Source organism: Harmonia axyridis, chromosome 1 (genome assembly GCF_914767665.1).
Source record: "Harmonia axyridis chromosome 1, icHarAxyr1.1, whole genome shotgun sequence".
NCBI classification, from domain to species: Eukaryota; Metazoa; Arthropoda; class Insecta; order Coleoptera; family Coccinellidae; genus Harmonia; species Harmonia axyridis.
Genome location: NC_059501.1, coordinates 12579094 through 12603619, shown reverse-complemented (window position 1 = coordinate 12603619; position 24526 = coordinate 12579094). Strand labels below are relative to the sequence as shown.

The 24526-nt window shown below is 35.7% G+C and overlaps 1 protein-coding gene across 2 annotated transcripts in view; it reads left to right on the top strand.

Annotated features, from left to right (window-relative positions):
- Nucleotides 1–24526, top strand: part of LOC123674726 (nephrin) — a 368531-nt gene that overhangs the window by 286706 nt on the left and 57299 nt on the right. For both annotated transcript variants that reach the window (XM_045609779.1, XM_045609768.1), the window contains exons 5-8: nucleotides 5173–5283; nucleotides 6666–6872; nucleotides 11096–11259; nucleotides 22438–22582. In XM_045609779.1, the coding sequence (XP_045465735.1) occupies nucleotides 5173–5283; nucleotides 6666–6872; nucleotides 11096–11259; nucleotides 22438–22582 (627 nt within the window). The remainder of the gene's footprint in view (nucleotides 1–5172; nucleotides 5284–6665; nucleotides 6873–11095; nucleotides 11260–22437; nucleotides 22583–24526) is intronic.

Genomic DNA, 24526 nt, shown 5'->3' with positions numbered 1-24526 from the left:
AACTTATCAGAATTACAGTTATCTGAACAGCAAACATTACACTGTGGGTAGGCTATGTTTCCATTGGAATCCTTCGTGTTGCAAACGTTTCTATCAGTGGTGCATGCTTTATAATATGCTGGTATTCTTGGTACTCCCACACTCACGCAGTACTTCGCTTGGCCCTCACAAGTTTCTATGGTGGGATCTTTACAAGAATCTTTCGAGGTGCACGTATAGCATTTTAAGCTAGTTGCTACAAGAGACAATTATCTTATTTTTTATTCGAATTAATTGAGAAAATGGAATGATAGGAACATTAGTTGCAAAATATTTAATCAAATAATGTTCCTGGGTAAATTCCATTTATTCAGGCAATTGCTATGAACACATAAACGAAACAAGATCATGTTTTGGTACATAATGATTTAACACAACACAAGGAGAAACCGTAAAGAAAAAATTTAAATCGAAGTGAACAATTTCAACATTTATGAAATGTTCAATGAATTTCTTAGTTTTCTGAAGATCGAATTAGTTGAGTAGTGATATTTCACATATACATGTTCTTCAAATAATATAGATCTAATTAAATTCCATATTTTTTCATCATATTTTCTTACCTAAACTAACGACACTCAAGAACAGGAGGGCATAGAGTATTTTCGACATTTTGCAAATTTGGAACTGATGGCTTTCCCAGCCAATATGTTATATATGTAGTCATAACTATTCATAATTTATTTCAAATGCTATAGAATTGAATAATTTTAAGGAAATTCAGAACGATAAATAGTCGGAGATAAAAATAATGATCTAAATTGCATGAAATATTCTAATGATTTACGGAATATGGAATTCTTTCTGATTATTTCATGATTGCGAAAATTGTTATCTACTGTATGAGAACTAATTTCTTAGAGTTAAGATACAAATTTTCTATATTCGTACAGTTTCTGATATACATATCTCTAAATATATCAAAGTGCAAAATAGCAGACTTGGTATATTCTCAAAGTTCAAGCGAAAATGGTGCTTTTTTTTCGAACAGCAAAAATATGGTTTGAAAGATGATTTTCAGAAAATTTCAGTACAGTGAATTATTGATTGGACCCAAATAAGATTTAATCCTCTGGAAGGAGAATTTGGCTGTGACAGTTTATAACACTCTCATTTTTTATATTATAACGGCAAAGATTCATTAATGAAAATAACTATTCTCAGCCAATATTTTAGTGGATTAGGATGGTTAACTAATGAAATCATCAGAAAGGTCACCCAATGACCTTATACTCCTCTAGACTTCACTAGCGGGGATTGGCGATACAGGCAAATAACTATAGGTTGTTCCATTGTTATCATGCTTTAAAATTTTGGACGATAATAAAAAATATTATCCAGCTGAGTTGAAGGTAGTTGTAACACCAATTTCGAAAAAAAAAGGATTAAAATTGCAGCTCAGCTTGAGGCTCATATTCGAACTGGTGATGATTTCGAAAGGCTGATGATGAATAGATTCATACACTTTCTGAAGAAGAAGAGGATGCTTAATAGTTCTCTGTATGATTTCAGGATCAAATATAACAGCATTGGTTCATTTGCATGATTGCTCAAGAAAATTGCAGATACCTATAACAGTAGAGAAATGCATTTCATCTACTGGATAAAATAGCATAAACCATGAAAATGCCTCTGGTCGTGTTTCTCATAGAATACTTCTGGAGAAACTTAGAGCCTGCAGTATCAGAGAAAGAGCTTTAAAGATATCGATCATATCTCTCTGGTAATTGATGGAAAAATAATACCTAGGCCATCCAAATTATTCAAATTTACATATCAGTATACAGTATAATATATCAAAACTGTACTAATGTAACCGTTGAATACTGTTTCGATGTCCAAAGACGAGGTAGTTATTTTATATTTTCTTCCTACTTGTTTCTAAATATATCCACAACGTAGGTCTTTGTCATTGCATCATATAATATTCTTCTTCCTCTGTTAGAAGGGTCATTGCCTGTTCCCTATCTACTTGGTGTACGGCACTGACTGCCGTTCACGTCGACACTGCCCTCCTCAGCGGCTTCCATTGGTTATATACCGCTGGCATTTCTCTCCAGAAGAGACTTTCTATCGAGTTCTCGGTGCGTCCGGTCCATTCTAGAAAGAGGCAGTGGCGTAGATCTCGCGAGTTCGTTACAATATTGATTAGAAGTTAGCGACTCTTTTTAAAAAAGCTCTGAAACTGAATGGATAGTATGAAAACCCCCATGAAATTTTCAAATCAGACAAGTATTCACCAAGTGGTCGAAGGTTCCTTCTACACCACACTCCCCACTTCCATAGTGGGCGATCAACAGAATGCCATTTGAAGAGCATTATATTACAACGAGCATGACCAGTCTTAAGTCGATAGAAAATACATCAAATTTTCCTAGGAAGATTGAAACACCTAGAACTTTCTCTGAAGGATCAACGATTAGACTTTTGTTGAAGACAAGACAAGAACTCCATTCCGAACGCCAAATTTCCTCCTCACTTTCATTAGATTGAAGAAAAGTATTAATCCATAAAGGTTTAGGTGACTTCAATCTGGCAGTTTTAGTATCTGGGAGATAGGATACAATTGCAAGTTGAGGCTGTTGGTGATGCACAGAAAGACATTAAACCAAAAATGTTCAGGATAGTTTGAAATGCATTTTGCGAGTGGAAATTTTGAAATCGGAGACAAATTTATTTTCAACCCTAAAGTAATCAATGTTTTTTTTCTACCTGTGGTAGACTCGGAATCAATAATAAACCATACCGTGAAATTTGCTTTATTTTCAGACTGCAACCCTGCACATTCGTCTAGGAAATTACTCGCGTTCAACCTCTGCACCCCACCGTTCCTTGGGAACAAATTAAAATAGATCACAGGAAGCAGGTTATAAACAAAATTAATCCAACCCGGTGTGGGACGACGTAATTTATCCTTCATTATTTAATAGGAATTCCGATCGATCCATATGTGCTCCGTAATACAAAGCGTTACGTGACTATATGACAGATTAGTGGGTTCACGACAGCGCCGTGTAGCTGTGTGGTAATATCAATATTTCACACAGTTTGAACGGCAATATCAGGGGGCAGTGATTTTGATACTCGGGAGAATGAACCCTATGGTTAGACCGGCTCGCCAACGTATTCAATAAGGTTTTATAACTTATTGGACCCTACCCACATTTCCACGGAATAATTTCGCTGGTATAATGGGCGGCGCGGAAATTCGCCATGGTAAATTATGAACGGACGACCTTCGTTGGTACACCTCGAGTATTTCAGCCTGATCTGATCGTTCCGAACTGGAATTATGTTATTGGAAGGTGTGGAATAGATGTAGCATCAACAGCGGTAATGGAGACATCCACGAAGAGATATTTGGTTGAACTTGTCTTTATTTTATGGTTATTCAGAATGCGTAGTGGCTTTTGAAATTTTGAGCTCTCGTTCTTCGGATTTTCGTTTCGTTGCAATATACAAGGTGTCTCATAAATAGAGGATCGACGGAATGTCGTTTTATGTCCATAGGCCTAATAGTTTCAGAGACTTGATATTTTCAAATTATCAGCCAAGCCTCCTCACTTTCTGAAAGGCAATTATATTTATGAGATATTATTATTTTTTGCAGTTCTTTGGACTCTCGGTCATCATAAACACGATCTTGTTCATGGAATATAAATGGCAAGACATAAACTTGTCCATGTTTGTAATACAAAACATGGCGAGTGATTTTTGAATAACACTGGTGTAGAAAAAACCTGGAGAAACCTGAATAAAGAATTCAAGAATCCATGATTCATACATAAAACGTGAAATTCGTCAGCATCAATTGAGTAAATGTTCGAAAACTATCCTATTTATTGTGCTAACTATATATGTAGGCTTGGTTAATCGATCGTCTAGAGGTATGATTCGATTACCTGGCCTTTCATCTTCTTCTCTGTGACTTTGTCGGATTTGTAATGATTAAACTGATTTGAATTAGGTATTTACATCTATATACAAAGCCACACTTATACAGTACAAACTCAGTATTGAGAAGATCTTAATTACGTCTCAATTACAAGTTCCTCACTACGGTACTGAATTTCGTCTTCAATCAGAGTGTTAATTACTCAAAACGTATTCGAATAGCACGTCTTCGTCTTTAATTCTAGTTTCGCGTTCGCGACTCTTCTTAATCTAGTCCGCGAACCGTCTTTACGTCGTACGTCTTAAGTTGATCGTCCGAACCTCGTCCTAACTCGTCTTAGACTTGACTTGAACTGTCTACCCGCTGGAACTTACTCTCCTCCCCTGAATATCGACTTCCCTTCTTCCGGCTTGACCAGACCCTTATCGCCACTCCGATATCGGGGGGAAGTACCCCTAGTCCAATAAGAGTTTTGCCATACCGCCCAAAAAGCTCTTCGCGGAATCCTGGAAATCGAATATTCTCGAAGAACTAGAACCGGATACACAAAGTTGATCTAATCTTAACATTCGGTCACCTCGGAGAAGAGCTGAAGAACATGTTTCAGATAAATATGAATAGCTTGCGAGGCCATAGTTTCAAACTGCGGAAGGAAGCATTCAGATCTTCTACAAGGCAGATGGTACTCTCCAACAGAGTGTTCACCATGTGGAATCAGCTTCTAACAACTGTTGTGGAGTCTACATCCGTGAACATCTTCAAGAACAGTCTGAACGATTGGCACTTGGCACGATGACCTATGCTTGTTTTTATTATCACTTGTATTGCTACCTATTATTATTTTTTTTTTGGGTATCAGCTACCAATTCGATTGTTATTTTTGGATTCCATAAAGTGTTGGGTTCATAGGTTTAACCAACCCCAACCTCCATTATATTTCATGGAATGTAATAATTTCTGAACTTCAACAGAAATGAAATTAATGTCATTCGTTTTTCCCATTGAAGATACGTTTTTTTCGTGAGCATCGTATTGGATGAACTTTATTCGAATAATATCTTGGACTACTACATCTAGCGCCTTCGCCAATTTGCATATCCCGAGAAATTATTCTTTATTAAATCTGTGGTGTCAATGGCCATGAAATGAACCATGAATAAAATATAATAATTAAAATTATATTCAAAAACAAAGGAGTTATTCGCTTTTAGACCTTCAATATTCATTCATTGTTTCAGTACCTCCACAAAAGCCCAAAATCATTGGTGAAAACGGAAATGAAGTATCTTCAGTAGCTGGACCATACGAAGGAGGGGAAGATGTCAAATTGACTTGCATAGTCAGTGGAGGTGAGTTCGAATATGAAAGCATTTATCTTGATGTGATACTGTCAATAATTCTAACTATAAGTGTTTATTCAGAATCCGCATAAAAAATATTTGTTTTTATCGAAAATTAATGAAGGGTTTACCACTAAGAGTAGAAGATTAGAATCGTTAAACATTTTGACCATAATATTGATTATATCATTACAAATGGATGATATTTCGGAATTAGTTAAGATGGAGTATCACAATGTCACCAATTGTATTTCATGTACAACCAAAATGCTGATTTCGCGCACAAAATCATTATCAGTGATGACTGATGAAATGCATTTCTGTCTCGACTGGTTCATTAAGAAGAGAAAGTGGAGAATTTGCAGCTCATAAAACTAAGGAATGATCTATTAGAAAGAAAATCACCAAAACATGTTTTTTTTTTCTAAGACGAGAATATTAAGCAGTGAAGATGGAGGCCAAACGATAAAAGGGTTCCTTGAACCTGAGTTGCAGGATATTCTCGGAACAACAAGCGACTCCAGCAGGATATAACAAATTGTTATACTCCTCGATAACATGAACTGTCTTGCTCCAGCTGATTATTTATCTCCTGGTTCAGTGACATGATTTGGCCTCTATACTTCTGCGATATGACACCCTTCAAATTTTGGTTGTGAGACTGTAAAAGGTTATTGTCAGCAAGAGCTAAATCACTAAGGCATTCGAAGACGGAATTATGCGCTGCAGTAATGAAATGCCACCCAGCAAAGGAGTAGGCGGAGCTTTTAGGTTTTTTTTCTTTCAGAGGTCATCCCAAAAGCTTCCTTCACAACCCAATGAATATAATTATACCTTTCTACAAAAATCCATATTTTCATAATGCACCTTTTACATCTACTCCTAGTGATATACCCTTCATAAGTATAACCCAAATTTTTCAACAGAGTCTTTCTTCATTAACTATTTATTTTATGTATATTTCGCAAGCGTTATTGAAATTTTTTTCGAACTACTCGCTAAGGCATCCAAATTTAATTATATATTTTCAATATTAATTCCATAATACTCTTTCGCTAACGTAAGTTTCAAAATTATTTTCTTAATGCTAGTTGTTTCTAAATGAGTTTATTATCTTGCTAAATCACAATCTTTATGATGGATTTGTACATTTAATCTTCATAGATCTGGAAAATGTTTCTGGAAACAACTCCTTCCAATATTTCATTCTTTCAAATGCACAATCAACATTATATCATCATTAATTTTCCTAATACAATGATGAAGACTCCAGACCAAAATTAAAAATGTTTCTATTATGCAGGTATAATCCATCGTAAATATTCATGCATCAGCAAGTAGAACCCGGCAAAACATCTCTGAAAATATGAAAACTCCCGTTCGTTTTTCAGGAAAACCTCAACCGTACATAACGTGGTGGAAGGGAGACAAACCGATCAAAGGTACAGAGACAAGGAGCGGTTTTCAGAACGTTCTCTCGAGTCAGCTCACCATCCGGGGTCTCTCCAGGTCTGACCTCCATACCGCAATCACGTGCAAAGCCTCCAATAACAATATAAGCCAGCCTGTGTCGACCACAACCACACTCGACATACAATGTGAGTTATCCGAAAAGTATAAAAGAGAAGTTTTGAACAGAGGAGTAACTCTTTTTCTTCTTATTATTGGTTATTCAATGAGCGCCTGAGTAAAGGAATTCTTTCGGATGAGATGGTGTCTTGAAAAGGCCAATATATCTTAACGGAAAATTCGGGAAATTGGTCTACAATAAGACGAATAGTGAGTTGATTGACTGAATATTGTCGGGCTGACTTTTTTTACATTACTCTAAGTATTCACAAATGTGAAATGAGCATTGATTTTGTTGAAATAATTTAACAATTTCTAAACATTGATGAAGCGTGTGTCATTGATATGTCGTTCGAAAGCCTGCAAAATGGAGAAGTTCTTACTGCAAAGAAAACATTTTCTCATTCATAGTTTTTCATTTATAAAACGATTAGAAAGATACGACTTATTTCGCTCTCTTCAAAATATTTATATTCATCAATTCACCATCCTCGTCAGTAAAACTCTTTTGCCACTCATGACCTCTTATATTGAGGCATATTCAATGCTCTTTCGGAATATATGAACAAATTCGATGACGCAGAAATGAATAAGATATAATTGGTTTTATGGAAAGAAGTGATAAATTCCGTGAAATCAAAAAATGTTAATTTGAAGAATAACCACCAACATTTTGACCATGTGTTATATGACATTTTTTGTTGAAAATCACTTTTATAATATCCCCTTCAAGTTAGGCCGTTTCAAAAGTGTACACCTTGTATAATATTTTAATGTTGGTAGAAATCATCAAAATCATTCCATAGGTAATACTCATAATAAAAATTAGGACAACATATTGCTGATTTCTCCTTGCCAAAATCCTCCCCTTAACTTAATGTCGTTTCCCTACAAGCACTCCTATTTTGGAGACTTTTCTAGATTACCTTTTCTCTCTCAGTATTTCGTAGATCTCATCAAGATAATTTTCTCTAGGGAACACCCTTCAGGTCTATAACGAGCACATCTATTCTACTAGTAGAATTTGTCGGAATATCCTTCTCTATTTTCATTAGTATTCCTTTAATAGATCCTACTTCTTATCCTTATCCTACTCAATCTTTCATTCAGAATTTCTTACCATTTTCATTTGTTATCATTGGGAATTTTTCGAGTCATTGAAAAACAGGTAATCGTTAAAAATAGCGAGTAAGGATCTATGTGATATTGAAATGAAATACCTTTTAATTTTATTTGGTGGGATTTTTAGTCATTGGAAAAACAGTGAATAAGGATCTATGTGAAATTGAAATAAAATACTTTTCCTACAACTGCTATGGAAAGTAGCGTATTCTTCACAGCTTACTCAATTTCAAAACTATGTATTGCTCATACTGTGGGAAATATTATTTCCCACGGCACTTTGCCCACACCTCGCTTGTTAGACCAATGAAATTGGGCTTTTGAGTCGTTTCTATGGAAACGCAATAAATTAGCACATACTGTCAACGAAGGCCATTTTGATTTGAATCAAGTCCATTACTTGAATTATTGAAATTTGTGCAGTTTTAGGAAAAGTATAGTGTGTAACATGAGGAGAAAGTCCTTTTCTCGCTCGTGTGTTTGCGGCACTCGCCTTTCAGGCTCGTGCCACAAACTTCCACACTCGCGAGAAAAGTTGGACTTTCCCCACTTGTTGCACAATATACTATTTCAATTGTATATGGTATAACATAGACAAGCTCACTAATATATTGTATATTATATTCTTATACTCTCATAATCAATTTATTTCGATCAAATGCCACCTGTGAATCAATGGAGAATATATGCAGTAGATGGGATTTTCCAATATTTCCGGGAGTGTTCAAACCTCACATTGAATTTCCTCCCTATAAACAAGCCGTTCCGCTGTAGATGACATTCTGATGGCTGTCAATCACATTCTCACGCCATTACTCTCACAATGAATTTCAATTTGCTCAATTTCCTCTGAAGGAAGTGTCTGGAAAAAACATGACGATATAATAAATCTGGGTTATGATATTCGGAGTGAAAATGACGTTTCGAGTGCATCGAACGCTTCTAGGAATTCTCTTCTTCGCTATCTTGAATATTTCTCGCGGTTTTTTGAACCGTGTTCAAGATAATATTTTGCCATATTTCTATGAGAATCATTATTTATTGTGATGATTTTCTCTATTAGAATATTGTCTGGAATTGTCGGTTTTTAAAAAAGTTGACAAAAAGTTGTATACAATGTGAATTTCATAAAGAGTAACAGTAAGAGACACGTTGGCATATACTTATTGTTATTTTGTCATTATACAATGAAAGACATTACAAAGTATTGTCCATCGCTGGCCACTACTTTCACCCACATTTCGAGAAGCGAACGAATCTCGCGTTGAAGAACTCTTCATCTTTTGAAGCGATCCATGAATTGATCCATTTCTTTTTTTCTTCATAACACCGGAAGCCAGGACGTGTGCCATTGATCGAAACGAGTGATAGTCCGAAGAAACAACGTCTGAAGAATATGGCGGGTGGGGTACGACTTCCCATTTCAACGTTTCCAAGTACATCTTAATGAAAATCACTTTATCATGTCTCTCGTTGTATAACAGACGGTTGTTTTTCAAAACTTGGCTCGAATGCATTAATTGCTTTCGATAACAATCGCCTGTGATTGTTTCAGTCGGTTTTAAAATCTCATAATACACTATGCCGAGCTGATCCCACCAAATACTTACCATAACCTTGGAACTATGAATATTCGGTTTGGTCATCGACGTGGAAGCATGGCCGGGATATCCCCGCTTGTGATTATCGTAATGAACCCATTTTTCGATGCGATGCGATGCAGAAATCCTTTCCGTCTTGGTCCTACAAGCAGCTGTTCACAAGCAAACAAACGCCGTTCAACATCTCTCGGCTTCAACTCTCACGGCACCCAATTTCCTTATTTCTGAATCATTTCCATGACTTTCAGGCGTTTTAAAATGGCTTGTTGCGTCACTCCCACTGATCCTGCCAATTCTTGTTGCCTTTTTCATGAGTTTTGATCAAGTAAAGCCTCCAATTCTAAATCTTCGAAAACCTTCTCACTTTCACCGACATGTTGGTCTTCGACGTTGAAATCGCCGTTTTCAAATCGTTGAAACTACTCTCGGCACTTTCTTTCACTAATCGCCGCCTCACCATAGGTATTTGACAGCATTCGATGAGCCGTCTATTACAAAACGGCGGAAGCAAGGTTGTACACCTAATAAATAAACACCAATTCTGAATGAAATTTTTATTGACTACAACTTTATGAAAACTTTTGTAATAACGGCTGCACCTCTAAATTATCAACTAGTGTATCTCAAAAACTGGTCATAGCAAATCCAATATTGTTTGAAATTATAAAAGTGTTCTCGAACTGAGAGTAGGTACCTATTGGAAAAAATTGGAAAATTCCACGGACGATTTTTTCAATTACAGAAGGAATTAAGAACTGAACGAATATAATTTTGAACATTGTTTGACTCACTCCATATCCAACAATGATTTTTATTAAAAGTCAGACTGAAATTATTACCTTATGGCTAAGAAATATTTGTCGCGCATTTCCCCACTTCAACACCCTGTATTTCGAAAACTAATCTCAGGATTGAGTTGGACCTCCTAGACTTTCTTGTTTAGGAGGTTATATTCTACAACATACGAAGAATTCAGAGAAAATATACATTAGTCCTTTTGAATGAATAAATTTATTATTTCAAAAGTAAACAATTCACATCACAAAGGTTAATTACAACCTGTTTGTGATTTCAAATTGAAAATGATTTTTAATACTATTCCATGAGGATAAATATTCATATTTTCCACAAGAAAAAAAAACCACTTAACCTTCATTTAACTCCATAATAAACTTGAGTCACCTACTTTCATATTATTTCGGGATATATTTCAATGAAGATTCCAAAGCAAATATAACGACGCCTACAAAAAAATCATAACTTCGAGGATTCGTCCCGAAAAAAAATTAATTCCACCTCCGATAACTCGAAAGGTTCGATAATTCCCAGAGTTCAATATTGAAAAAACCCCAGTCTCACCGAATTCCACCTAAGGAGAGAATTTTTCGTTCGCAGCCATCCAGGATATTCGCCGTATCCTCGGGCGTCCAGAATCGATATGATCCCGCGGCCCGAGTCCTTTTTCGGAAACGTAGTCCCGCTCATCTCGGCGATATTCCCCGCAAAACTAAATGAATCTACATTTTCAGTTCAACCCCTGGGCGTGGAAATCTTCGGCATGAATAATCCCCTCTCTGCGGAGCGGCAGTACGAGATCCCGTGCCAAACGTACGGCTCCAGGCCGTCCGCACAAATAACCTGGATTATGGACGGCAAGGAGCTGAAGCCCCCCAGATTCAACTATACGCAATCGGTGAGTTACTGACATTTTATTACTTTAGCATTCCGACGGCGTCCCTTGGCGGCTAAATGGAAACATATCGACTGAAATTGCCGCATCGGCATTTATCGGAACCATGATCATGATGTTCCCTACCCTACCCCTCCCACCATATTCTGACGTGATCTGTATCAACGCTCAGCTTAATTAGATCCAGTCGACGGGATTATGGAGGCTAAGTAGTCATCACCCTACTCAGCCGTTCGTGGTATGAGTTTGTAAGGTAATTACAATCATTAGCTCGGAATTACATGTGAAATGCTGAAAATGGGAGGAGCGGTTATTGAGAGATTACAAATACTTCTAAATAAATGTCTACTTCAAAGCAACATACCGGACACGAGGATGAATCCCCTTTTATCGAAATGGGGATAATGAGAATATAGAAAACTGTGGGCCAATGCACCTACTATCCCATAGTACACATCACCAATATATTAACAAATCAAATAGACGCACACCAGCCTGAAGAACAAAGGTTTCAGCACTATAGATCAATTAGCATATTATGGCAATTAAAATATCTAAAGGAAAGACAACGGAATATAAAACACGCATTCATTTCGTATGACACTATCTCTCGAGAAAACAAAGAGACATTACACACTTCCCTGTCAGTACCGACGACGCCTCAGAGGAAAAGGTACAAAAGTATAAGCTAAGCTTAGCGTACCATCAGCACTCTCGCTGCGAAGACGCTGAAATGTGGGAGGTTATGAATCGTACTCTATGCTTTACATGTTGGTTTTTTGTGTCCTATCAACATGCTGAAAAGCATAACGTTGGCATAACGGGGCAGTCACCACTTTGTTTGAGTGTCCTTGAACTGTTGATTACAGAGTAGAACACAGCAAAAAAGAATATTATAACAGATACACAAATTTATATAATCTATTTCAACCCAACTCCGAGTATCTGACTATAACCCTTCAACGACCAGATGTCTAGATCTTCTACAATGAGAAGAACACTGAAATATCCAACATATTTTCATACCTAATTACCTTCGCCGAAACACCCAAGTAAGAACGCAAATAAAGTTAAAAATGAAAAAGAAAATACAGGGACATACTTGCTCAGTTGAGTTGAAATAAAATATATGTAAGCAATTTATGATTGAATACTGAGCCCATGTAATACTGAGTCCATAGAATACTAACTAAATCATGCTGAGGTCATAATGGTCAGAATCAATCATGCGCATGATCGAACCCAATCTACAGAGCAGGCACCAAGGAACCGTCGCTCTAACACACACTTTCGATTTGCCCCTCACCACTGGTGTCACTCAGACTTACACACTTAGATCCTGTATAATAAGTTAGTTCAAATGTGATTATCAAAATAAACTCGCATCCTGAGTGATAGTATTTTTTCCCATATCAGAAACATTAGATAGTTCAACATATATAAATTTGTGTATATGTTATAATTCCCATATTCCGCTCTACTCGTTAGTAATAGTTCAAGGACACTCCCCCACAACCTATATAACAAATACAAAACAGAACAGATATACCACTCCAAACGCTAAGAAATAAACCCAGAGACCTAATGGCAATTAATGAACTTTGAGCCAGTATTTCTAGAGCTAAATTACGTAGGTGTGCCCTCTCTCTAGGGATTGCGATGTTTCGTCACGAGATCGCTGGAGGAGTCATCAGTTGGGCAATCCACATCGTGGAGGGGTGACTCTGGCCCTGTAGTGAGTCTTATGAATCTGCCGGTAGAGTGTGACACGTAACGCCACCTCTCAGGCATGCAGAGTCAATACAAACTGAAAGTGGCTAAATAAACAGCTTTTGAAAATATTTCAGGCACCAAGCAACACAGAACTGTTATACTGAAAATCGAGATCACATCGCGTTCATTATGGGCAGCAATGACAGGCTTTCTTTCAGTTATTCAAAATCAAATGATCTAAACGAGATGCAGATGTACTACGACGGATATATCACAGGAAAATGCTAAATGTTTGTAAATCGTAAAGCAGTAGCCAATATACTTTTTACCAGGAAATAGCAATCATACTAGGTGTATCATAATCTGAACAAGTACCCTCCAAAAACTAATCTAAAAAAATTATATACTGAAGAAAACAATCATAATATCAGTCTTAAGTGAAAATACTCAAAACTTGCAGATCAATATCTTGTAACTAGTACTAGATATAGTGAAATTAAGAAGGTTGATTCTGTTGGAAAAATAAAAACAATTGAATATCTAGAGGAAACAAGAAATTTTTGTGCTTACACAGCATGCTTATTGAATCAATGAATAATATAATTGAGGCTCGATAAAAATCCACATTTACCTACAACAAGGACATTCTACATAATGCCGAAGGTTTCTATATGGTAATAAAGAAATGCTGCAAAATAACTGTGTAAAAAATTAAGTGTAAGTAAAGTTGTGTGGTCTTGTAATTCCACACAACAGAAAGAAAAGAATGACTATTGACATTATCATTATGTGTATTATCATTAGATGTAATGAAGCCAGAATAATCTTCATGCACTTTCCCTTGACTGGCTCACAGAAATCCTCTATAATTGATTCAACCATAATAAACACCCTCTAGCATGTTATTTCGAATTCAAGGAGAATAACCAGAGGCATATTCCAAAAGGCACACAAAATTTCCAGATTCACATTCATGAACTTCGCGTTGAACTTACTCAATTATTCTGATGCATCCAATCTTGAACACATCTTTCTTCATTCAGACTCTAGTAGATCGTTAAAGCATTACCCCTTCCCCAAAAGTCGTTGCAGGTCGTCTTCCAAACGGAAATCATTCATAATTAAACCAGCAGTTTGACGTGTCAAGTTGGTAGATTTGTAGTACGAAAAAAATCCACATTTACCAACAACAAGGACAATATTCTGGATGTCGAAGGGTTCTATAATACAATAAAGAGATCCTTCAAAATAACATCATCAAAGATCATCATATCATCTTCAGCAATGATTCTTGCATTAATAAAAACTGTGTAAAAAGTAAAGTGACAGCTACACCACACAACAGAAAGAAAGGATGACTATTGACATTATTATAAAATGTAATGAAGCCATAGACAGCTCTTTATGCACCTTTGCTTATCTGGCCCACAGAAATCCTGCAATATTGATTCAACAATAATAAACGCCCTCAAGCATGTTATTTCGAATTCAAGGATGAATAACCAGAGGCATATTCCAAAAGGCACACAAAATCTCCAGGTCGAAGGGTTCTATAATATAATAAAGAGATCCTTCAAAATAACATTATCAAAGATCATCATATCATCTTCAGCAATGATTCTTGCATTAATACAAACTGTGTAAAAAGTGAAGTGACAGCTACACCACACAACAGAAAGAAAGGATGACTATTGACATTATTATAAAATGTAATGAAGCCATAGACAGCTCTTTATGCACCTTTGCTTATCTGGCCCACAGAAATCCTGCAATATTGATTCAACAATAATAAACGCCCTCAAGCATGTTATTTCGAATTCAAGGATGAATAACCAGAGGCATACTTCAAAAGGCACACAAAATCTCCAGACTCACATTCATGAACTTCGCGTTGAACTTACTCAATTATTCTGATGCATCCAATCTTGAACACATCTTTCTTCATTCAGACTCTAGTAGATCGTTAAAGCATTACCCCCTCCCCAAAACTCGTTGCAGGTCGTCTTCCAAACGGAAATCATTCATAATTAAACCAGCAGTTTGACGTGTCAAGTTGGTAGATTTGCAGTCGGAAAGTTGGGCAGAATATGTGATCCTAATAGAAGAGAAATTAGAATATTAGGATTGCGAACAATGCTCCGACTCTAACGAAGTCAATTAACCTCATTATTATATCCATCTGGCGGAATATACGACTAGATTGACAGAGTTTCAATTTGGGGTTCATCAAGTGAGATTCACATGTAACATGACTCTGGAGAACCCTCCATTCGCTGGAATGGCGACGACAATACTCGAAATTTCCGACTGGATTATGATGTATGGGTTTGTAGCATTCTCGGCGGTCGTATTCAGTTACACTTGGACCATGGTGATATAAATCTATGTGACTGCCGAAATGAAATCCCTGGTTTTCAACGTGGTGCGGCTTGTTTACTGTGATTTCCACCCTTTCGTTTCATGTCCGATCCTAATGATCTCATTCCATGGTTGCCTGAATCTACAAGCGCGAGTAGTGTTAGACTCCCGGTCTTTCATAGAACTTTGTGTCGTGATCTGATTAGATTTATAGAATTACATCTGATTTTAAGGTGACTGCGGAGCATGGAGTTGTTGCAATTATGTAGTCATATACGACTTGATGGGCTTTCATACCAATTGAAATTTTGCTCTGTACAAAAGTGCAAAGGTACCTTCTAACCCTAACGCTCCGTATACTCACAATTGTGAGTGTCTTATTTTCACTGGATATAAAAGCGAAAATAAAGTTATTACGGGTTTGATCCTGCATCACATTATTGTGAGTGTTTCTGTCAACAGTGTTGCGTATGCATTTTACTAGGAAGTCGGTATTTATGTTTATTCCAGACACTTTGAAGTTGTGTGCGTTCGCATCCCTGTTGGAAACGGCATCAAGAAGTAGACACATATTGAAAAAAAGTTTTTGTTGTATTTAAAACGATGCAAAATTGTTGAGGATGCTCCATAGTTTTATTGCAAAGCTTTATAATAAAATTTGAATGTTTACTTCACATACTACAGTAGAGTTTTGAAAGAGTAACACATTTGTGAGGGTCAGGAGTGAACCATTAAAAAATTTAATAGGAGTGTGCCGTAATGTTGGTCATTACCAATTGAAATTGCTTAATTTTTTTCTCAAAACGAACTGAAAAAGTCGATAATATTAGATTGGCGGATAATCCTGATGAATTATTCGAACTTCTGGGCGAGATTGGTTCAGATTTTGAATTTGAAGACGACGACGACGATGGTGTTGATTGGGATCCATGTTTTGAAACGAATAAATCCTCCTCTGATGAAGATGAGGATTTATTCGTATCCAAACATGGTTCCCAATCAACTCTTTCTTAACAGTGATCGAAGAAATCGAAGTACAACCCGAAATGCGCGCATCTTCATCTTCCAGAAGTATTGCAACGTTTTCGTGGAAGAAGTCTAAGTTTAGAAGTTCAAGTTATTCTGCAGAGGAACTTGTCAATCCATCTGAAGTTATATCTGCATGAAGTTATTTCAGGAGGTACATATTTGGAAGAATCTTTTTCCATCATACGTCACAATATTATCTACAAAAAAAATGGAAAAGAACTCAAACTGAATTTAACTGCCGAAGAACTACGAAATTTTTTTAGAATGCATTCCATTGCATGCATCATTATGGGCTGTATTAAATTTCCGAGTATTCACATGTGTTGGAACAAACAGTTAAAATTTTCAGCAATTGAAGATACAATGCCAAAGAATAGGTTTTACCTCTTGAGAGTAAATCTTCAATATATTGGATGATTGCGAAATTGTTTTCAAATTTTCCATACAAAAAAATAATATTTCCTATTGTTGTTACATTTTTTCTGCTTTGTTTTTCAATAAAAAATAAGAATCTGTTTTTTCCTTCGTTAATTCTTAGTATACGAACACTCCTGGTGCTCACAATTGTGACACTGTCACAACTGTGCATGAACCTTGAAGACTCCTGAACATCACAATCGTGAGTATAATCAAAACCTGTCAAAATGACATGATCATTTTGTTTTTTGAATAAGACCTAATATTTCGTAAACATATGTGATAGAAAAAATGTGGAGAAACATGAAATCTTCGTTGAAAATTATTCGGGAGTGTAAGGGCTAAGTCACTCTTGAGAAATGTAACTTCCAAAATATACTAATATCCATATCTAGTATTGGTATAGATGGGAGTTTGCGTACGAATACCATTTCTGCTAAAATTCTGAAGACAACATGCCAGCATTTTGTACACTCCATACTTGTTCATAAGCCGGGCTATATTATCTTCATCGTTGCAGAAAGCTACGGTCATTCCAGTTTTTAAGAGAAATAACATTCATGATATCACCGATTAAAGGCCAATTTCTCTGCTGAACTCGTTTTCTAAAAGTTTTGGAATGATGAAATGTATCGAAAATATAGTATTTTGTTCAATTTCCAGCATGGCTTCAGATCAAAGCATTCAACCCAAACGGCAGCTGTTATATTCACTGATCAACATATATATACGAGTGTCTTGATAACGGGTTTTATTTTGTTGGATTGTTTTTTGACATTTCAAGGATTTTCGATACTCTCTCTTTAAACTTAATCATTGAGAACTGTTCTAACTTGGGTTTCAGGGGTATATTTTTAGAATGATAGAAAAGTTATTCCGGAAAAAGATCAGCAAATGTCAATGTTGGAATACTCTATCATCTGAGTACACTTTGAAATTAGGAGTACCGCAGGGATTCGTCCTAGGACCTATGTTGTTCCCATCTACAAGTATGTTCAGATTTTTTTCTCGAAACGGGTTACCGTCATTCTCAATGATGTGTTTGTTTATTATGTTTGCTATGGACACGTCGTTTGCTGTTAGGGCTTCTTATTTCGAATAGTTTCAAATATTTTAGGAGTTTCTACTTGAAAAAACTTGAGGTATTAATTTTTCAGTGGGTTAATTTTAATATATGGAGAATCTTGTTCTTCACCACCAAGATACTGTAACCATATTTAAAATTTTGGTAAATAACTTTTTCAAGACTTAATATTTATTATTAATTGTGATTATATATTCATCGCCAAAAATCGCCTTCACAGCCTCTTCTTTACCAACGGCGAATGCAGAAATAATAACCACTTCAAGCTTCCTCAATATTTCGTGTTTTGTGCGTCATCAGAAGAATCAGAAAAAATTTAAGCAAAATATCGTAGGAAAAAAGCTGATATTTCAGTGACATCAAATCCAACCGAGTAGAATAACAAACTCTCCTTTCAATTCCATGTGAACATCTAGAGTAGTATAAAACTCGTTAGTAGATGAATGAGCTTCAACCTGAATAAAACAAATCCATATCCATGATAATAATAGGTGATACTAATATTTTTGCTCATCTTCTCGGTTAATTTTCAACGATCAGAATCATGCATAGCTTCATAGGGACTGAATACAAAATAATGAATACCAACAATAACCTACAATGTGGAAATCGATCATTAACATATCTACTTCAATTTCAATGTATTTTCCTGGCAAACATAAAGCCCGACATTATTTTGAATATGTCGTAATTACCGTTGAACTTGAATACAATTCGATACTGAAATTATCGGAAATCCATCATTGGAGTGGTTACCAGTTCATTTCTAATGATAGGTGGCACATAGATACGTGAACACTGATCATGTGTTTATTTCTCCATCCAGCTCATTATCCTAAGAGATTATGGACAGTATATATGAAAGAAATTCATAAAATTATGATGGATGATTCCACACAAATATCCTAATCATATTCAAAACCTGTTGAGGTCATCATAAATGGTTTACATCAAACTGAAGAAAAAATAAATAAAGGAAATGAGTATTTGAAATATAAAAACACTGACGTGACGTCCGAAGCTTTTGAAATTTCGTTAATGCGTGCGTCAATGAATCCCTTGGGGACCACATAACTGTATACAGGTATATACATGGTGAGTTGAGAATATACAGGCCATTAAATTAGTCCGGTCAACTACAAACTGCCCTCTATACTAGATGAGAAATGAAAAATTGAATCAGAAAAAATAGTTGAGGAAAAAAGTGTTTCTTTTGCCTTCAACAACCTTCGGTTCAAATATATGTATAAGTCAAACACTCACCCTGTATATTTTGACTGCAAGGATGTAATTGGCGCATGACTGAACAAACGCTCAAAGTCTCTTGAATTCACGTTAGTGATTTCCCTATTTTTATGAATCTGATGATGCTATAAGCACGGAACCTTGTCGAAGGCTTGGAATTGTGATTCTTTATACAAGAAAAATGTCAACTATGTCGGATCTGTTGTTACTGAAAAAATAGGCTTTTTTTGATATTCTGCTTAAATTTTTTGTTGTTTTGATTTTGCCCTCTACCAAAAATTTTTTATGAAGCATCACAAACTTTTTTTTTATATCATCTTTTTTTGAAATACCCTGTATGAATTCATTTCCTCCATGGTTAGTGCAGAATGTTCAATTCAGGGGAGCATGGTTGAAAATAATATTATACTAAACAAAGAACAGGTTTGAAAACGAATTCAGTGGCTAGGTTGATGTTAATTTCATGAAATAATTTGGTCAACTTTTAAGAGAAGCAAAAATCTTAAGATTCATGATTTTCTCTAATAGGCACTATTTTTGGTAACGTATTATCATCAACCTTAAAAAGCACTATGATTGTGACCGATATATGAGTTCGCAGAGAAGTGTTATGAATAAGGTGTGGGCAAGAGCAGCTCACAGAACGATTGTACACATATTTTGAAAGTGTCCTATGAAAATATATTTGCGTTTTGCTTCAAAGAAATTTCTACATAGACTATTTACTCAAAAACAGATAGTTCATACATACTACTGTTTTCTCTACAAATTCCTGTACTTTCTCTTTCTTGCAGCAGTTTCTTGGCGAATATATTCGCATTCTTATGAGACATAAAGACTTTCGAACACGTGCTCCTTCTCCAACTTGGAAATTAGGAATAAACGGGGTACAAGAATTCCGTATATATGCTAGCAGGTTATGGTCCCATAAACAGAACTTTCCGTCAAGCCATGTCTCCCTAATGTTGCAGGTATTTATATTCGTTAATGCAGTTCGCCTCCCTTGGGAATAAGAGGATTCAGAGTTCGAGGCAGGTCTGAGTTTTAGTGAAAGTATTCATTTTGTTATAGTATTCATGAATGAGCTTGGGGTTGTGTAAAATCCCAGAAAAAAGCTCTGCCGTATAGGCGGAACTTTTGCGCGTTTGTTCAGTGATAACTCCTACGAATTGAATAAAAAACAGAATAATCTGGTGAATATGAGGTTTCCAGGAAACATTTGAATTGAATAATAATCCACGAATGTCCGTGTTCAGCTATTTTGAAGTTACATAACAATGTGACACCTTATTCATTAATTGAAAATGGTCACAAATCGGAATTTTCAAATATTTGTTCTTTTACTATCTGGTGAGTTGACTTGCTCAACCTCCGTATGAAAGGTTCAACCTGCAATATCGCACAATTTTGGACAAATCTTCAGTTAACCGTTCGATAGCCATATAAATAAAGAAGGGGAGGAAAGAAAGGTAAACCTGGGTGTCATCACAATAAAAATGTCAACAAACGCAACAATTCTATACATATGAACTATATATATATATATATATATATATATATATATATATATATATATATATATATATACAAGGAATAGCAGGGGGTCAATAATGGAACCCTGAGGAACACCTAAAAAAGTTATCAGGCAGTACTCCGAAAATGGATCACGTAATTAAACTTACTGATATCTACCAACTACAACTAAAAATTCCAAAGCAGATGCATCATAACGAAATAATTTAATTTAACTACTTCTACTAATTTAATTTAGCACAAAGCAACTCATGGTCTAGTCTATCTGCTACATTTAAAGGAAGAGTGGTAGTGCTTTAACCCCTTCTGAAAGTGAATGATGAGCAGTAAGCCTTTCGCTCTCGAAAACGTAGTTAAAAATCTAAATAAAAAGTACATTCTCGAGAATCTCCGACATGGTAGTATTGTCGGACAAATCTTTAAGATTAGGAATTTTGGGTAGAGGATTCACAATAAAGCACTTCCAGACACTCGGATAATATCCAGACTCGATGCAAACATTTCATGGTGGGCAAAGTAACATTGACTGACTAATGTAGCATTCTGGCATATATACCATCAATGCCCAATGCGTTCGAACCAATATTTGAAATAATAGACCTAACCTCCTCCATAGTGATCCTCCTATTGGATTTGAAAAATTCTTATCATAGAAATGTTATGAAATTTACATTTGATCCACCAATTTGAGAATGACGCACGTGTTTTCTAATTGAAGTTTCCATTTTGAATAGCCCGCTAACTTAGTTAAGACAAGTTAGTGAAGTGAAGAATCGAAACTGTCTGCGTCGCTCAAGAATAATATGAAATATTGCTGGGGTAGCCTGTGATGTTGAAGGAAACCATATTTGTGGATTCTTTGTCGATCTTGGGAAATGGGCAAAAAATTGAAGATATTGATGGGAACAAAAAATTTCCTGTTCATGTTATAAATTATATTTCTCAAAGATGTGATCATAATTTGTCACCAAGATCTTGTGGTTTGACACCTTTAGATTTTTTTTCTTTGAATCCACGTGAAATATTAGTTCTATACCAATGCTCCAAAATCTATATGAGACCTTAATATGGAATTTGTGAAGTTATCGTGGACATTCAACCAGAAATGTGCGAATTGGTAATTGAAAATTTCATGATAAGGATATAGTGCTGCAACCGTAGCCGTGGCAGCCTTTTGGCTGTTATTGTTTTACATCATTAATGACACACATTTCTCTCTTCAATGAAATGAAAGTCCATTAATTGCTCTTTGAATATACCCATTTTGTTTTAATATCTCAGAATCTTCAAATTCCTTAATATCTCAAAATAAACTCGTTTTTTTTTTCGATGTCATTCTTTTTATTGGAAAACCCTTCAGTTAGAGATGCTAAGCCGCAAAATTTCACGATTTTAACTCCGTATTAAATTCGCTCCGAAATTAAATTAATCTTAAGATTTGTTTGTACCTTTGCTTTTACGAAAATAATATTTTAAAAAATAAATGATTGAAAGTTTATCCAATATTTCTCATTGACGAATACCTTGGATAATTATTGACCAGTAATTCTGTATAAAACACATAAACAAGAACCCATTTTTCAATATTGTTGAGTTAAGTCGTTCCGAAGCCACTGACATCTTTAAATATCTTCGTTGTCCGAATGCCTTCCTCCCGTTTAACTGTTGAAAAAAGAACTGGAGAACTGGAACAACCCATGACATCCTCCACAACTCCAAATATACACGCCCCCATTGTGTCAGTATATGAAACAATTTGCAGGCGTCCAGAGTCGATACTAAAAAATTCTCTTTTTTTCCAGGATTCCACAGATGGAAACGTGACAACGTCGACGCTGACCTTCGTCCCGACGCGGCTGGAGAACGGACGCTCGTTAAGCTGCCGGGCGTCGAACCATTTCGTTAGAAATGGCGTGAAAGAAGCTTCCGTCAAATTGAACGTTTTCTGTGAGTTGGTCTGTTTTTAGATGGCTCGATCTTGTTGCTTTTCTGCAATCTGTCCGATGTGACATCGTAGTTCACAGGAGATTCGCCGTGTGAACGAGATATTCTTCATCATTTTTTATATTGGCGTCGGAAAATTTCTCTGGGGGATTTCACACGTGACCAAAGAGCACGATCCATAGGTGTTATTTATGTGAATTGCTTCCTAATGGAAATATGACAAGAATGAGTGGATGTGTCATATCCGGTGATTGAAATAACGAACACTTTTTCCGTATCCTGATTGTATAAAGAAAAAGTTGAAATTCCATGGAAAAAGAAAACGCAATTGAAATTTTAACGATAATGAAAGAACCAAGTTTTGCAATCTAACAGAATTGATCGATTGAAAAACTCCTCTCACAATTTTAGTGAAACGTTATCTCAAAACTTATAACGGAAGTCTTTTCGATATCAAATTTAAAATAGAAATGATACTTGTAGGGAAAAATAATTAGTCTTACTAAAATGTTTCTTTTTTTATTTTATGATGTGTAAAGCACCGGAGTATACTGAAAATAAGATGGAAAAGCAATGCGAAAAGTCAAGAGATTTTTAGCTCTCTTCATTCATGTGGCAATTGTTCCGTTGAAGATGACAGAACTATATATGGGTATATTCGAAACCTCCGAAAATACTTACCCCAGGTACAGGCGAAATATCTGGACTTGCCAAAATGAGCGGAATATTCTAAATCGGTTAAGTCATGCGTGAAAGCCATCAGTATTAGACAGAAATTATGTAATCATTTTTTTTTGCACTTTTTGGCCAACATACAAATTCATTTGAATTATATATATATATCAAAATTATCAAAAACTGAATTTACAAACTTGTATATTCTTTTCACTAATTTTAAATTGAGAACCCTGTAGGCTAACTGAAAGGGAAAGTTCTCTGGTAATATTTACAGAGATAGCGATCTCAACAGGTAGACATAGATCTTCTTTCTTACTCTCCTGTGAAATGGATATGCAAATCCACATTCATAACTTAAATAATAATTTCAAAAAAATTAATTTTATATTTCAGTTTTGGCACAATGGTTCAGTAATTTTGATGGTTATATTAGATAACTTTCATCAGGTAGACTCATTGAAACTAATTCATATTGAGGTAGCTATAAATTGTGATCTAATAAAAAAACAATCCTGACGAAAATTTTGCTGCAGTTTTTGTCCCAAAATTGTCCGCAGAATGCGAGTTCTTGTTGCTCGTTGAGCCATTTGAAATCGATAAAACGTCAACAGAGAATAAGAACGTCTGCAGCAGCACTTTAGTGCCATTCAGATATGTATAAGCGGATTTCTCCATATGGCGCATATTTCACAGAGCTTTATATTACGAATATGTAAATAGGAGAACGTAGGTAGAACTGCACTTGAGAACTCAGGATAAATTGACAAGAATCATCGCGAAAACAGAAGTTTTGGTTTCATCCAATATACCTACGTACAATTTGTTTTCTTTCATTTGTTAGGATTGACGTTTCTCGTAGGAAGCACAAAGTATTAAGAATTTTTCATTCATGAAAACTGAAGACAACCTGCCATTGAGTGTTTCATAAAATTTAGCACAATAAGTGAAACAATTATTCCCGGAAATATAATTTACTTGTGTGCAACGCATGCTGTATATCATGGGGCACAATAGACCATTAGGTGACAGGGCAGGAACCATCGGAATTAAATCCTAATGCTTGATATCCAGAAAAGCAATTTTTATGGAAAATTCAATGTGCTGAGCCGACTGCACCCCCAAATTTCATTAAAATCGAATAAGAATGATGGATTTCAATGTTACAAGAACCAAAAGACATACTGACCTGGAGGGTCGGAAGTCAATGACTATTTTCTGGTTGTTTTCGATCAGTAAAGACCTTTTTCTCTTTCTTTTATATCATTCATC